Source organism: Natrix helvetica (genome assembly GCF_964273705.1).
Source record: "Natrix helvetica genome assembly, chromosome: 3".
NCBI lineage: Eukaryota > Metazoa > Chordata > Lepidosauria > Squamata > Natricidae > Natrix > Natrix helvetica.
Window position 1 is genome coordinate 51,215,082 of NC_138549.1, and position 15,888 is coordinate 51,230,969.

General features: G+C 41.1%; 1 protein-coding gene across 2 annotated transcripts in view; it reads left to right on the forward strand.

The window, feature by feature from the left end:
* The window catches only part of PHEX (phosphate regulating endopeptidase X-linked), a 267,193-nt gene extending 255,909 nt beyond the window's left edge, over nt 1-11,284 (forward strand). For both annotated transcript variants that reach the window (XM_081946240.1, XM_081946241.1), the window contains 6 exons: nt 3,034-3,101; nt 3,428-3,558; nt 5,298-5,363; nt 5,491-5,595; nt 9,349-9,425; nt 10,862-11,284. In XM_081946240.1, coding sequence (XP_081802366.1) covers nt 3,034-3,101; nt 3,428-3,558; nt 5,298-5,363; nt 5,491-5,595; nt 9,349-9,425; nt 10,862-10,964 — 550 coding nt within the window. In that variant the 3' untranslated portion in view covers nt 10,965-11,284. The remainder of the gene's footprint in view (nt 1-3,033; nt 3,102-3,427; nt 3,559-5,297; nt 5,364-5,490; nt 5,596-9,348; nt 9,426-10,861) is intronic.
* Nucleotides 11,285-15,888: the final 4,604 nt, after the last annotated feature.

The window sequence follows — 15,888 nt, forward strand, 5'->3', positions numbered from 1 at the left end:
TGTGTGCTGGTTTCATCTTTAATGTAGTGCATCCAAATTGAAGAGTTCATTTCTGTGTCTCTTCTTTGTGCAGGCCATTAATTGGAGCAAGTGTGGTCAGTCATGTTGAAGGCCAGCAAGGACAGTCATCTTCCTTCTGTAAGTAGCTCTTTTATTGTTTTGTGTGCTTGTTTCATCCTAATGCAGTGCATGCAAATTAAGAGTTCATTTCTGTGTCTCTTCTTTGTGCAGGCCATTCATTGGAGCAAGATGTTCAGTGATATTGAAGACTGGCAAGGACAATCATCTTCCTTCTGTAAGTAGCTCTTTTATTGTTTTGTGTACTTATTTTAATCTTATTTAAGTAGTAAGTGCACAAAATAATAAATTTCCTTTTTTTTATATCTTCTTTTTGTAGATCATTTATGGCGGCAAAGAATTCAGTGACATTGACTTGGCCATTCCCACCCAGTCACATGACTGCCAAGCCACTCCAACCTGGTCACATGATTGCCGAGCCACTCCCACCCGGTCACATGACTGCCAAGCTACTCCCACAAAACAGGCCATACCTACAGAATAGCTAGCCTAATTTACCCAGCTGTCTTATGGGATTAGAACCACTATCTTCTGGTTTCTAGCTTGATGCCTTAGCACTATATCAGGATGGCTCTCTATATATTTTTAGATCTATCTACAATCAATCTATCTATCTATCTCTCTATCTATCTGTACCTACATACACACATTCCATATTGCTTTGATTTTCTGTTATACATATAGAGGTATGCAACAGTTTAATCTGGCTTTATGACTGTAATAAATTGATTTCAATATAACCCAGATTTAATCATATTTTAAAAACATATATTTGTATTTTAAAATTATATGGTTTTGTGTTTTTGGAAGTTTTAATACACACACATACACACACACACACACACACACACAAAATACAATTACTGCTATATTTTGTTTGTTTATTTCATTAATAATTATCTTTAAATGGAGGGAGATTTTCTGAGAGCTGTGGAAATGCAATGCACTTGTTTCTTGCATTTGTTTCTTATGTTTAATGTGCAACTTCTGTACATGTTCGCCCAGTAGTGACTTCCTCATGTTTCACCCACTATATTTTATTGCAGATGTTAGTTTTGCACTTTTAAAGAAAATTGTTTTAGCTGCTCAATGTCCTCAAGAAATAAAATACAAAATAACAGAAAATGAAATAGCAGTACAATCTAATACAAATTCCAAAAATTCAGTTCCATTTCCAAAACTTTCCCAACCAACTTCACAATCTCTCTAAAAAAGTAATAAATCTGAATTTCCCTGATTATATATGCAATTTGTATCTATATTTTATATTATTCAACTCCTAGCCTCTGGCCTCAGGGAGCCATCTTTCCCTGCCATTGGTTTATAATGACTCAGACTGCAGCATTCAGCCATTATTCAAATTACTGTGAAAAGTGTCTGGTTCTAAAAATGTCATCATATTATCTTTTGGGTATTACAGTCAACAGAAGTTTTTTTATATAAGCAGAAAAAATGTCCTATTTCCCAATATTGTTTCCTTCCTTCCTTCCTTCCTTCCTTCCTTCCTTCCTTCCTTCCTTCCTTCCTTCCTTCCTTCCTTCCTTCCTTCCTTCCTTCCTTCCTTCCTTCCTCATACATGACAATTGAATATATGTTTGTGTACACATTGAAAGAGCAACAGGATTTTTGTTACTCCAGATCTGACAGCTCAGGGCCAGAATATTCTTTGATTCCCACTTGTAAAACTCTGTATTGGTTGGATTCAGAAGTAATTCATTGGAATATGATTTCTTGTCTGTCTTACCATTTTAAATTCAGCTCATGTGAAAACCATCAAATGTTAGCTTTTCCAAGTGATTTTTGAGAATAAAGTGAGATGAAAACTCATTCTCTGGAAGTAGTCAGTCAAGGTTCACTTTCTTCATTGAAAAGTTGACCCTTCAATAACTAAAAGTTATGCTTTCATTCCAGGACTACTTCCATATTCCTTTATTCTTCCTGATATTTCAGTTCTTAAAAACATGAGAACTATGGGTTTCCTTTCTTTAGAATATTTTAGAAACTTATCTCTTTAATCTGGTATTTAACTAAACTTACACATCTTCCCCTTCCCTTCCTTCTTCTCCCATTTTGTGGTTTTAAACTAAGATTACAAAAATACTTTTATATTCTTATGACATTAAATAATGTTTACTCTTACATCTTATTACAAATAAATATCTACCAATAAGGACATAAATAATAAGCACCATCAATTTGGTATTACTGCAAGCATACTCCATTCGAATACATTTGACTAGTTATACTTTAGACCTCATTCCATCAGTTTTGATTTAAGACAACCTATGAGCCATATTTGGCTTATATAGATAAAAGAGATTCAGTATTCTTTTGACAATTTAATTAACTTGAGCTTTTTTTGAAGGTTTGGAAAAAATAGTTGTTAAGAGAAGCTCTTCACTCTGCTGTGACAAATACAAAGTTTATCTACCTTGATACTGCAGGGGAGGTAATTGATTCCAAAAGGTTAATTGTGAGCAGCCTTGAAAATAGTTGCTAGAAATGTAACGCTGAACTGTGATTCGTCTATTAATATAAAAACATGCAATGTGACTGTTAAATAAAGCATGTATGAGGTGGCACTGTGTTTAATATAGTCAGAGAAGTTAAATATACTTCTTTGTGTATATTAGCTAATTCCCATTTGCTTTTTACAAACTAAGATTTTTTTTAAAATTTCAGCTAATGTTTTTCAAATAATAGTGGTTTTCTTCAATGATATCTTTAAATATACTTTTTTCCAGTTTACATAGAACTGAATGGAAATTCTACTGCTTTGTTTTCTCCACCTACTGCAGGGGTCTCAAACTGGTGGCCAGATGCGTCACGAGCAGGCCATGCCCACCCCATTTCCACGAAGGGGAAAATTGTCATGATACATCGCATGATAGGAACATGACTCCGCGAGTTTGACAACTGTGATTTACTGGATCTCAAAATTCTTTTCTTTTTCAGGTCATTAAGCTATGGTGCTATTGGAGTAATTGTTGGACATGAATTTACTCATGGATTTGATAACAATGGTGAGTTATTTAAATTCTTAAAATATGGTAAAAATGACTAATTTTGGAGCCCTCTCCTAACTTCTGTAGGGAAAAAAATGATGAACTTTAAATGCAAACCTCATGTACTTTCTAAAGCAATATGGAGATGTAGTGTTTCTGGTCTTTTAGATGAAAATAGCTATTCATGCATTAAATTCTTGTTTATATTTATGTAAATTTTAAGATTTACATAAATAGTGAAGTGATTCTTTTAAAGGAAATATTTCTGGGTTAAGTTTTTAAAAATCTGTATGTTTATTTTATTAATACTATGCTTTGTGTTTTTCTTGAAAATGGAAATGCAGGTCGCAAATATGACAAGAATGGAAATTTGAATCCTTGGTGGTCCTTGCAGTCAGAAGAAAAATTCAAAGAGAAAACAAAATGCATGGTCAATCAGTACAACAGTTATTATTGGAAGCAAGCAGGGTTGAATGTAAGTTCAGGAGTTTGGGCTTAAACTGATTTGGATCAATCAAACTAAATCTGGAACAATCAGCAGTAACATATCATCATGACATTTTGATGTTTGCCTTTTTTGTATAGCTTGTAACATTTTTTTTCTCTTTTTAACTAGATATATTTTGCTTTTTCAGTGATGCATGATACCAAGAGAGATATGATTTCATCTAGTGACAGCTGGCTACTGTGGCTGGTGGCAAAGTTTTTAAAGACTTAGTTATTTTCCAATGCTTTGTCTCATTTTTTCCTTTAATTTCAAGGCAAAGAGGCAAGGAAGAGAACTAAGCACATATGCTTGCTTAATTATTAACTGTGCATCTTTACAATTTTATAGTTGTCAATAACAATGCTAATAGATATTGTTAAACATGTATTCTTTTACAGGTTTTGATTTTCTGTATCTGTCTGTCTCGTCTATCCATCTGCCTATATCTAATCTCTACCTATCTCATCCATCCATCCATCCATCCAGACAGCCAGCCAGCCAGTAGAATGAAAAAAAAAGGAATTTGAAGCAATAGGATCCACTGACTGGATTCCTTGGAAAACATAAGTACTAATGCTACAGAGTAGACCAAATGTTTTGAAAGACAACTTTTTTTTTCACTTTTTTTTTAAACAAAATTTTATTAGTTTTGAAAAAAATAACCAGGGAAAGGGATGGTGGATAAAGTTACAAATTTTGACAGTTACATTATGCAGGAAATGGCCCTCCCCCCCCATTCTCATAACTTTCATTTATTAATACATTAAATTGTTGCTACTTAGTAGTATTTTGTCAGCATATAAACTTTTATCTTCAAATAATTTCAATCATTTTATATCAGATTTTCTAGTTCATTTTTGTGATCTGAGTTTTCTCGATGTTGCCTCTTCTCCCCCCTCCAGCAGAGCTCTGGCACCTCCCGTGTCCTGTATGTCCCGTGTAGTGTCATCAGGTTTATCTAGGAGGACTTTGTTTTTTTTCCATGAAGGCCTCAGCCTCCATAGTTGTATTGATTCTAACTCTCGTGTCCTCCCAGAATATTAGCATACCTTCTGGCATAAGCCATCTGAACCACACCCCTTTCTGGTATAATTTCTTCGCTAGAAGCGAATAGTTTTTTCTTTTATCTCTAACTTTCTTTGGGATTTGTTTCAGAATGACTATTTCTCTATCTTTGTATTTTAATCCTTGCCCCCTTTGTGCACTCAGAATCTCATCTCTTGTAGTCTTGAGAAATTTAATGTGAACCTCCCTTGGAACGTTGTGTGTTCTGGCATACGCTGAGTTTACTCTATAAACCAGGTCAATGTTTTTTTTTTCACTTTTTTAACAGCTGTAATGCTGCAGGCAACTTGATGCATGTATAAAAACATTATGTTTTCCAAAATTGCCTACAGATAGTCTTTGTTTAAAGACTGCCCTGTTTAGCAACTGTTCAAAGATACAACGACACTGAAAAAGGAATTTTACAACTGTTCCTTGCACTTAGGATGATTGAACATTCCCCTGGCTGAGTTATCGCCATTTGCCTGCTCTACAGCTGGCTTCTGACAAGTAGAGAATAAAAAAGGTGAAAGTATAATCACAAGTTATAATCACATGGTGTCTCATTTAACAACCACTACTTAGCAACAGAATTAGCAACCCTTGTATCCCCCCCCCCCTTATATGGAAATATTTGATGTGGATTGAAAAACCATGATAATTTACACTATTCTTACTCCTAGATAAAAGGAAAAAGGACTTTGGCAGAAAACATTGCAGATAACGGAGGGTTGCGAGAGGCTTTTCGGGTAGGCAGCTCTTTTTTTCTAAGTGCAGACCAATACATGGTCCATCCCTACACACCCCAATATGATATTGTAGGGAAAAGGGCTGGTGAAACCTGCACTGCCGTCAATGTGTTATGTCTCTCATCAGGCCTATAGGAAATGGGTCAAAGAAAAGAGACAAGGAGTGGAAGAGGCTGTACTACCAGGCATTGACTTCACTCATAATCAGCTCTTCTTTCTGAGTTATGCTCATGTGAGTAGTACACAACATTTCAGAATGAATATATATATTCATACAACATATATGTGTGTGTGTGTTGTATTTGTGCTGATAAATAAATAAAGGGAGACTAGTATAGATCCATTTCGAGCAATTTAGCTGTCATCAGCTAGCCATACCCTTACTGGGATTTGAACTAGAGCTAAATAGCTCGAAATGGATCTATACTAGTCTCCCTTTATTTATTTATCAGCACAAATACAACACAAATATAAAAAGGCAACATTAAAAATAAAAATATGGTTTTCTGCCTGGATGGTTTTCTGTGATGAGCCGAAGGACAGAAGGAGGGAGTAGTGAGCTTCCTCCCATATTTGGGCATACCAGGGGTTGTAACACAAATTATATATATATATACATATACATATACATATACACATACACATACACATACACATACACATATACACATATACACATATTATACATACATACATACATACATACATACATACATACATACATACATACATACATACATATATATATATATATATATATATATATATATATATATATATATATGTTGTATTTGTGCTGATAAATAAATAAAGGGAGACTAGTATAGATCTATTTCAAGCTATTTAGCTCTCATCAGCTAGCCATACCCTTACTGGGATTTGAACCTGGGCTGTATTACATATTAGGCAGGAGTCTTAGCCACTAAGCCACAGGCTCTCCTCCTTATCAGCTGAGCCAGGGAAATAGGTATGTATTTGTGTTACAACCCAAATATGGGAGGGAGCTCACTACTCCACCTTTCTGTCCTTCAGCTCATTACAGCCATACCCTTACTGGGATTCGAACCTGGGCTAATACATCTGCCTAATATGTAATACAGCATATATATATAATCTGTTCGCTGCATAATGAGTAGACAAGTCTGCTTGATTACTGACATTATTCATTAATAATGTCATAACCAATTTCGTTGTATTTATTTTGTACAATGACAATAAAGATTATACTTATACTTATTTTCAAAGATTATACTTATACTTATTTTCATAAATTGTAGATTATTACCAATTGTAGATTATTACCAAATGGAATAACGATATTCCATTAGAGGGTCTTTTCATCTCAATGGTCGTAGGGAGGGGTAGGTGCGAGGATAGACAAAGATTCTGTAACCGGTTGGGAGACCGTGGTCGTTGGACACGACTGGTCATTTGTCCCAACCCCCGCACTCTAGGTGGCCAGGACCTACAGAGCCAGGGCCTGAGGCTGATGTTGTGCAACGTGAGGTCCGTTGTCAATAAGGCCCCCCTCATTAATGATTTGATCTTGGAGGGGGAGCCGGACCTTGCAGGTATAACGGAGACCTGGTTGGGCCACGAGGGGGGTCTCCCCCTCGTGGAAATGTGCCCACCAGGATACCGTGCATTTCATCAGATAACCACCCTGCCGCCTTGTTTCGGGTGACCCGCTCCCTCCTTTAACAGAGGCCGCGGGAAGCCCCCTTGCAGGGTAGAGCAGAGGAATTTGGGGAATATCTGCAGGACAAAATCGCCAAGATCCGTAGCGAGTGGGTCCCCTTCAGTAGTCTAGAAGGGACGCCGGAGGCGAGTCTTGAAGGACCATTCTGGGAGGAGTTTGACTCTGTTACTGCCGATGATATGGACAGGTTGCGTGGGCGACTGCGAGCCACTACATGTTTATTGGACCCGTGTCCCTCCTGGCTTATACTGGCATCCTGGGAGGTCACACGAGGCTGGCTCCAGGAGTTAGTCAACGCTTCTTTGAGAGAGGGGTTCTTGCCGGCCGTCTTGAAAGAGGCGGTGGTGAGGCCCCTACTCAAGAAGCCTTCCCTGGACCCAGCTATGTTAATTAACTATTGTCCTGTCTCCAACCTTTGCTTTTTGGCGAAGGTTGTAGAGAGTGTGGTGGCACAACAGTTCCCACGTCACTTGGAGGAAATCTATTATCTAGACCCGCACCAGTCCGGTTTCCGGCCCGGCCACAGCACGGAGACGGCCTTGGTCGCATTGGTGGATGATCTCTGGAGGGCCAGAGATGGGGGTTGCTCCTCCATCTTGGTCCTATTAGACCTCTCGGCTGCTTTTGATACCATCAACCATGGTATCCTATTGCGTCGTCTGGAGGGGTTGGGGGTGAGGGGCACCGTCTTGCGGTGGGTCTCCTCCTACCTCTCCGGTCTAACGCAATGTGTGCTGACAGGGGAGCAGAGGTCGACCCTGAGGCCACTCACTTGTGGGGTGCCACAGGGGTCGGTCCTCTCGCCTCTCCTGTTCAACACATATATGAAGCCGCTGGGTGAGATCATTCGTGGTTTTGGGGTCGAGTACCATCTGTACGCTGACGATACTCAGCTGTACATCTCCACCCCGAACCACCCCAACGATGCCGTCGAAGTGATGTCCCGGTGCCTGGAGGCCGTACGGGTCTGGATGGGTAGTAACAGACTCAAGCTCAACCCCTCCAAGACGGAGTGGCTGTGGTTACCGGCGCCCCGGTTCAACCAGTGGGTTCCATCACTGGCCATCGGGGGCGAACAACTGGCCCCCGTGGAGCGGGCACGCAATTTGGGCATCCTCCTGGATGCCCGGCTGTCAATGGATGACCAAGTGACAGCCGTGGCAAGGGGGGCGTTCCACCAGGTTCGCCTGGTGCGCCAATTGCGTCCCCTATTGGACCGGGATGCCCTTCACACAGTCACCCATGTGCTAGTGACGTCCCGACTGGACTATTGCAATGCTCTCTACATGGGGCTTCCCTTGAGATGCACCCGAAGGCTGCAGCTGGTCCAGAATGCGGCTGCGCGGGCAATCATGGGAGGTACTAGGTACTCCCATGTAACACCTCTCCTGCGCGGGCTGCACTGGCTACCTGTGGCTTTTCGGGTGCGTTTCAAGGTGTTGACTATCATCTTTAAAGCGCTCCCTGGCACAGGACCTAGGTATCTGCGGGATCGCATCCTACCCCATACATCCCTGCGGCCGATTCGCTCTCACAGAGAGGGACTCGTCCGGGTGCCGTCCACTAGGCAGTGCCAGCGGGCGATGCCCAGGAGTAGGGCCTTCTCTGTGATGGGCCCAACCCTCTGGAATGACCTCCCCCCCGACATCAGAATAACCACCGATCTCCGCTCCTTCCGCAAGAAACTTAAGACCCACCTGTTCAACTTAGCTGGCCTGGCCTAACCGTAGTTTTAATCTTTCTAGCCTGTATTTTAAATTTTTAGGGGTAGTCTTTTTAGGTTGCTTTTTAATTTTTATTACTGTACACCCTAACATTTAATCTGATTTTAGGGGTATTTAAGATTATTTATTTTGTACATGGTTTTTAGCTTGCTGTCTGTACACCGCCCCGAGTCCCCTCGGGGAGAGGGGGCAGTCTATAAATTCAATAAATTCAAATTCAATTCAAATTCAATCCCTTCCCTTAGAAACAAATTACAAGGCCTTTCTTCAGATTCTTCTTTCTACAATACCTTACCAAAAAGATGTAAAGTACATTTCAGTGCTGCTTCCTAACTGATGGTTCTTTCCTTTCTAGCTTTCTAGTTGCTGAAGAGAAAGAAATTTCAAAGGCAGCCCAAGTTCCTTTTTATAGCACAATGTTGGATGGCTTTGTGCATGATTTGTCTCTGATTTACATAGGCTACAGAGTACAGACAACTACGTGTGTCATTGGTTACAAGCTGGATCATGAAAGAGGTTCAGAATTATTTAACCAGTTCTTTTATCTAACTATGTATCTTAGGTGAGGTGCAGTTCATTTAAACCAGAAGCTGCAAGAGAACAAATCTACACTGGAGTTCACAGTCCCTCTCAGTTCAGGTATTTTAAGTTGCTTCCTTTTTTCCCCAATTGCCAAAATACAGTAAATCAGGCAGGTATAATAAAACTAATATAAACAGCTGTTCTGATCAGTTAAGAAATGTGACAATTTCTTTTAACCACTCTGTTGTTCTGCAAGAACTCATACATTAGTGTATGTACTTGTCTCCCTTCACTTTATTTTCCATCTTGATATTTATAATACATCATTTCCAGATATTTGTTTTTCCAGCCCCAAGAAGCTGTTTAGTAGAGGGAGAAAAATTTGGGTAGGGAAAATGTTTCTCTTCTTTCCAGATAGTAGTTTCTCTTCTCTGTAACATTTAGCTGTGTGGATTTTAATTTATTAATATTTGTTGTAGTATTCTGAATCTACATGTAGCATTATAATCATGGATATGGGTCAACTGACCCCACATGTCAACACATTAAATCAGGTCTAGAAATGTGGGTAAGAAGGATTGTGTGGTTTTTTTTGTGTGTGTGCAAATGCACACATCCAAACATTTACACAATTGAAAGCAATTCTTGCCTATCTTCATCCTGGATCCAGCAAAAGCTTGTGCATTTTAGCATGCTGTGAAATAGGACTCTCTTGACCAAACAGCACAGTTTCATTTCACAAATTGTTCCATTATTTCTGTGGGGTGAATGCTTTTACACTGATTTTTATTTGTTCTGCTGTGTTTTAATGCTGTGTTTTCTTTATTAATGTTTCGAGTACCACCTGGTGAATGTAGGAAGCTTAAATAATTATGATAAAACATATTATATACAATTATAATTAATGAAATAGTATTTTAAATTATTATTTTTTGAAATCATCAGCCTTTCCTAGAACAGGAATTTCTGTTGCAATTTTAGTGCAATTTCTTGCCAATATTTAAAGGAGAAATGTATTCAACATCCAATAGATTAACAGTTGGAAGGGACCTTGTAGGTCATCTAGTCCAGCCTCCTGCCCAAGCAGGAGACCCTACACCTTTTCTGACAAATGGCAGTCCAGTCTCTTCTTGAAAGCTTCCAATGAGGAAGCTCCCACAACTTCTGAAGGCAAGCTGTTCCACTGGTTGATTGCTCTCACTGTCCAAAAAACTTCTCCTTATTTCTAGGTTGAATCTCTCCTTGATCAGTTTCCATCCATTATTCCTCGTCTGGCCTTCAGGTGCCTTAGAAAATAGCTTGATCCCTTCCTCTCTGTGGCAGCCCCTCAAAGATTGGAACACTGCTATATCTCCCCTGGTACTTCTCTTCACTAGATTAGCCATGCCCAGTTCCTACAGTGATCAACCCAGATTGGATCCTAGCACATGTTTTTCTACAGAAAATCAAAATGAAGGTTTTGTAGCCTGAAATCACTACAAGTATATGTATTAAGAATATGAGGCACAGTATTAAACTAATTTGCAAATTTACCTTTCCTTTCTCCATTTTAGAGTTATTGCTGCTATGAGTAATTTTGAGGAATTCCGGAAAGCTTTCAACTGTCCAGAAAATACTACAATGAATCGAGGTGCAGATTCCTGTCGAATTTGGTAGTGCTTCCTTCTGAAATCCTGTGTAGAAATTATGCCTTCAATTCACTGGCCTACTATTGCTTCAGAATTGCATTGATCAAGTGCAGACCAATATTATTTTGCTGTGTAGTGTTCCCATCCTGTTGCTTGACACAACCAGATCCAGTATTATTGAATGGTTTCTCACAAGCACAGGATCATTCAAAATGTAGTATGTAGAAAAGAACAGGCAATTTTTTAAAAAAGTGTCATTTATAAATCTTACACGGGAAAAGACCCAAATACAACAAGATTTTTATATATATATATATAAAATAAATAAATCTAGCAAGGCTACTCCAATATATATTTTTGTTTTCTTTTCTTAATGTGAACAAGAAGAAAGGTATCCAAGCATCAAACACTATTCAGTTGCCTATAAAGGAGAATCTATGCTAATATTATATGGAGAATATCAGAGCAATTCTAAATCAAGTCTTTAAAAGGAAAAGGTTTCCCTGGTCCAGTTGTGTCTGACTCTGGGGGGCAGTGCTCATCTCTGTTTCCAAACTGAGGGAGCCACAATGTCTGACAATACTTCTGTGGTCTGACATGACTATATGCTGAGGTGCATGGAACGCTATTACCTTCTCACCAAAGTGGTGCCCATTTATCCATGTGCATATTCATGCTTTTGAACAACTAAATTGGGTAGGAACTGGGGCAAGAATGGGAGCTCATCCTGTCACATGGGTCTTGAATCGTCAACCTTCTAGTTCCAGTGTGTTAGATACTAGGCCACCGCACCCCTTAGCCATAGTTAAATATTGTGCTCACAGTGAGTGCAACACAAATTACAGGGAAGGATACTTGTAAGGTCCTGCCTCACTAGTCTTCTCAAGAAAGCAGAACTCTTGAAACAAAAGCCATTTAAAGGGAAAACTTTATTGGAAGAATGGGATTACAAGATATGTAGGCAGGAAGTAATTTTTCCTATTTGAAATATTAGATTAAACTATTGCAGTCAGAGACCCTCGCAAAGTATACATCATCAAGCCAATCCCGATGTGTGAAGATGTTATGAGAAACTCAGGCCGAGAGGGTGATAAATCCTGGTCTCCAAGGCAATGTTGCTGCTTCTCTCCATAGATAAGATAAGGCAGATGCTCGAGACACATTCCTTTCCCCCTCCCAAGGTCCCAAAAGTTACAGCAAAGCAGGAAATAGAAACAGAAACCCTATATAGAAATCTCGTAAGCCTCCCACCTCCCAACAGAATGACAGCGTCCCTATAGGAATCTATGGCCCTGACATGCCACCCCTCTAGAAAAATGGGAACTCCACCTGAAGGAAATAGAGATAGGGAAGGAGAAACAAAAATATACAATCAGTGAGGTTTGTCAGGGTACAATTGATGAAACAAATGTATCAATTTTGGAGCAATTGCATGTTTCTTGTGAACCCATTCGTTTTGTGAGAAAGGGAGGTCTTTCCATGCCACCAGAAACTAGTGTCAGCGTTCCAAATATCATGCAGAATTAAATCAGAATCAAAGGCAAAACTTTCCTTAAAGTTCCAATTTAATAAGACAGACATGTTGGCATTGTGCTATGGAATCCCAAATCTGATTTGCTTCCTGGGATTCCACCCAGTTGAAAGTTCATGATCTTATCCCCACACCCATAATCCATCACATGGTCCAACCTTCTTTTTCCACGCTGGCATCTACACCCCTCTGCTTCCGGTCAGGTGTCGAGGTGCGGAGACAAAAGATGACCTTGAGCTTCTAGAAAAGAATGACAACAATGCATTCCACAATTCTACTCCTTTCTATTCCCCCCTCCCAACTACTACACTAATGAAACAGCATAGGAAAATATTAGAAAGTGTGGCAGGCCAAAGATCCTAAAAGGAACATAACTACAGGCCTGACAGGTGGCCTCTCCTCAGAAGAAAAATGTTTCCTGTAAAGAGAATAACATAAAAGTTAACATAACAAAATTAACCACCTCTCCCCGCCCCAAGGGGACCCTTTGACATATCGGGAAAATTCTCATGGAATTGTTTTACTAACTTCTCCACTTTTAGGTTCCCACTGTTCACCCAAGTAGCTTCAGACAAAGGGTAACCCTTCCAGTGCACTAAGTACTGTAAGCGACCCCTATTCAGCCTGGAGTCTACGATTTTTTCCACCTCAGATTGTGTTTCCCCTTCTATCACTACAGGAGGAGAGGAAGCTTGGCTGGATTCTCTCATGCTAGACCCAATTACTGGTTTCAACAAGCTACATTGAAATTCTGGGTCAATTTTCCCTAGACTTCTGGGTAGACTGAGTCGAACTGTAACTGGGTTTACTATCTTCACTATTGGGAATGGACCTAGAAATTTTGGACCAAATTCCTTGCTAGGCATTCTTAATCTTATATATTTGGTAGATACTAAACCTTTGTCCCCCACACAGAAGGGGTTTTGGAGTGAGCGATGTTTCTCAGCTTGCTTCTTGTAGGCTTCTGCCACAACTGCTAGAGCCTTCTTCGTATTCTCCCATCCGTTCTTTAGTATGTCCATACATTCATTCAAAGACATGGAGGAAGGAGGTTGTCTAGGCAGCTCAGGCATGGCAACAAATTCCATGCCACTTGTAATCTGGAACCCCGTTAATCCTGTGCTGCTGTGGACCGCATCGTTGTACGCCACTTCGGCGACGGGTAGCAAGTCCGACCAGGTGTTTTGCTGATAGTCCACAAACCACCAGATGTATTGTTCCACCACTGCATTGGCTCTCTCTACTGCGCAGTTCATGCTGGGATAAACCTCTGAGCTCAGTTCTTATGTGGACCCAATGGATCTCAGGACCTCTCTCCAGAACTTGGCTGTGAACTGGACTCCGCGGTCTGAAATGATCCTCTTGGGCAATTCGTGCAGGCGATAAATTTGTTTCACGAACATTTTCGCTAATTTCTTTGCAGATGGCAATCCTGAGCAAGCAATGAAGTGTGCCTGCTTAGAAACCAAATCATTAACTGTCCAAATTACTTTATTCCCACTGCTGTCTGGGAGTTCCACGATGAAGTCCAATGTGATCTCTTCCCATGGTCAGTTAGGGCTCTCTGCTGCAGGTGCTGCAGGTTCTGGGCTCTTAGATTCAATCATCCACGGCTGGCCGTTTTCCTCCTCCGAGGCCTCCCCTGGTAGGACTTTTCGTCACCTTAAGTTGGGGATCCTCTTCCAGAGGTCGTTTGGGCTTTTCCCCCTCTGAGGCCGCCCCCTTGGTAGGACTGTTTGTCACCTTAAGTTGGGGGTCCTCTTCCAGAGGTTGTTTGCCCTTTTCCTCCTCCGAGGCCTCCCCCTTGATAGGACTCTTCATCACCTTAAGTTGGGGATCCTCTTCCAGAGGTAGTTGGCCCAGATGACTCTTCTGTGGTGGCATCTGGGGCCTTCTCTTTACTGCTGTGGTGGTTTGTGCGCACATTTGTGGCATTGGGGCTGGAGCCAAGCACTCTGACGCTTTGTGGCCAAGTTGACAGCAACGGTGGCATTTTATTGGCCCCCACGAAGGAAGGAACCTAGTTTCATCTCTAAACTTAGGAACCACTTCATCACATTGGCCTGATATCCATCTTGCAGCTTCCCCCTTGGTAAACACTTCTTCCATTGTGGAGATTGCTTCTCTGTAGGAAGGTGGGGTAAGAACCTGTTGGGGCATTGCAGGTGCACATTGTCCTGCCATCCATCCTGCAGGCCTCCCTTTGGTAAACCCTTCTTCCATTGTGGAGATTGCTTCTCTGTAGGAAGATGGGGTAAGAATCTGTTGGGGCATTGCAGGGGAGACTGGAACCGGTGGGGAGGTCAATCCCTCGGTTGGCCACTGCCCAGTTTTCTGCCATGGTGCCATCTGCTGATGGAGGGCAGGTGCCCACTGGCATCCCTCCCATCCATGACCTGGGGTTAAGACCCATCCCGGGGTTGCCTGATTCACAGGTTTCAATTCAACCAATGATGGCTGGCTAGGGGGTTTTATGTGCCAAGGACCCTTCTGCTGGCTTGGAGGAGTTATGGGCCAAGTAGGTGCCCTCTGCTGACTTGGAGCATTTTCCCATGTTGATGGTACAGGAGGTACCCAGTGGCATCTCATCCATCCATACTCTGGGAAGAAAACCCAATCTGGTGGTGCTTCATTCACAAGCTGCAGCCCAATTTGTGGTGGCTGGCAAGTGAAAGATGCTGGCCAAATTCCTTCTTGCTGGCTGGGTTGAAATTCCCATTTTGATAGGGAATCTGTCTTCAACTCAGTTGCATTGTAATAAGTCATTTCATTTATCGCTGTCTAGAAAGGAGTCAAAATCTCCACTCCAAGGTTTTTTTTTCCAAGCCTTGCTTCCAAGCTGGGGGGAAGGAGGGGGAGCATACCCTCACGTTTAGTTGTCCAAAATGGTCCGGGAAGCCTATCAGAGATGATTGTGTGAGGGTGGCTGGGATCTCCATTCATTTTATCTTCTGGCCATCCTCTAGTCAGGTGTAGAAAAAGTCTTTCCAGCCCCCTCCGTTCCATCCCCCTCAGGCTGTGCCTCTTGCCAGATGCACTAAATCTTGAAGCAGAAATTCCTTTGCCTTTAAAGATTTGCAGATAAGCGTCTCATCTCAGCTTCTTATCTCCAAAAGCTTACTCATAATTGTTCGCTGATATTTTACGCTGTCCTGGTCAGCGTTGGGAATTCAGCACCCCTTTCCAGCTCCCCCCCCCCACACGCGAGGGGGGTTGCTGGCTCTTTTATTTTAAAGGGAGATTTGGGATAATGTCAGCGTTCCAAATATCATGCAGAATTAAATCACAATCAAAGGCAAAACTTTCCTTAAAGTTCCAATTTAATAAGACAGACATGTTGGCATTGTGCTATGGAATCCCAAATCTGATTTGCTTCCTGGGATTCCACCCAGTTGAAAGTTCATGATCTTATCCCCACACC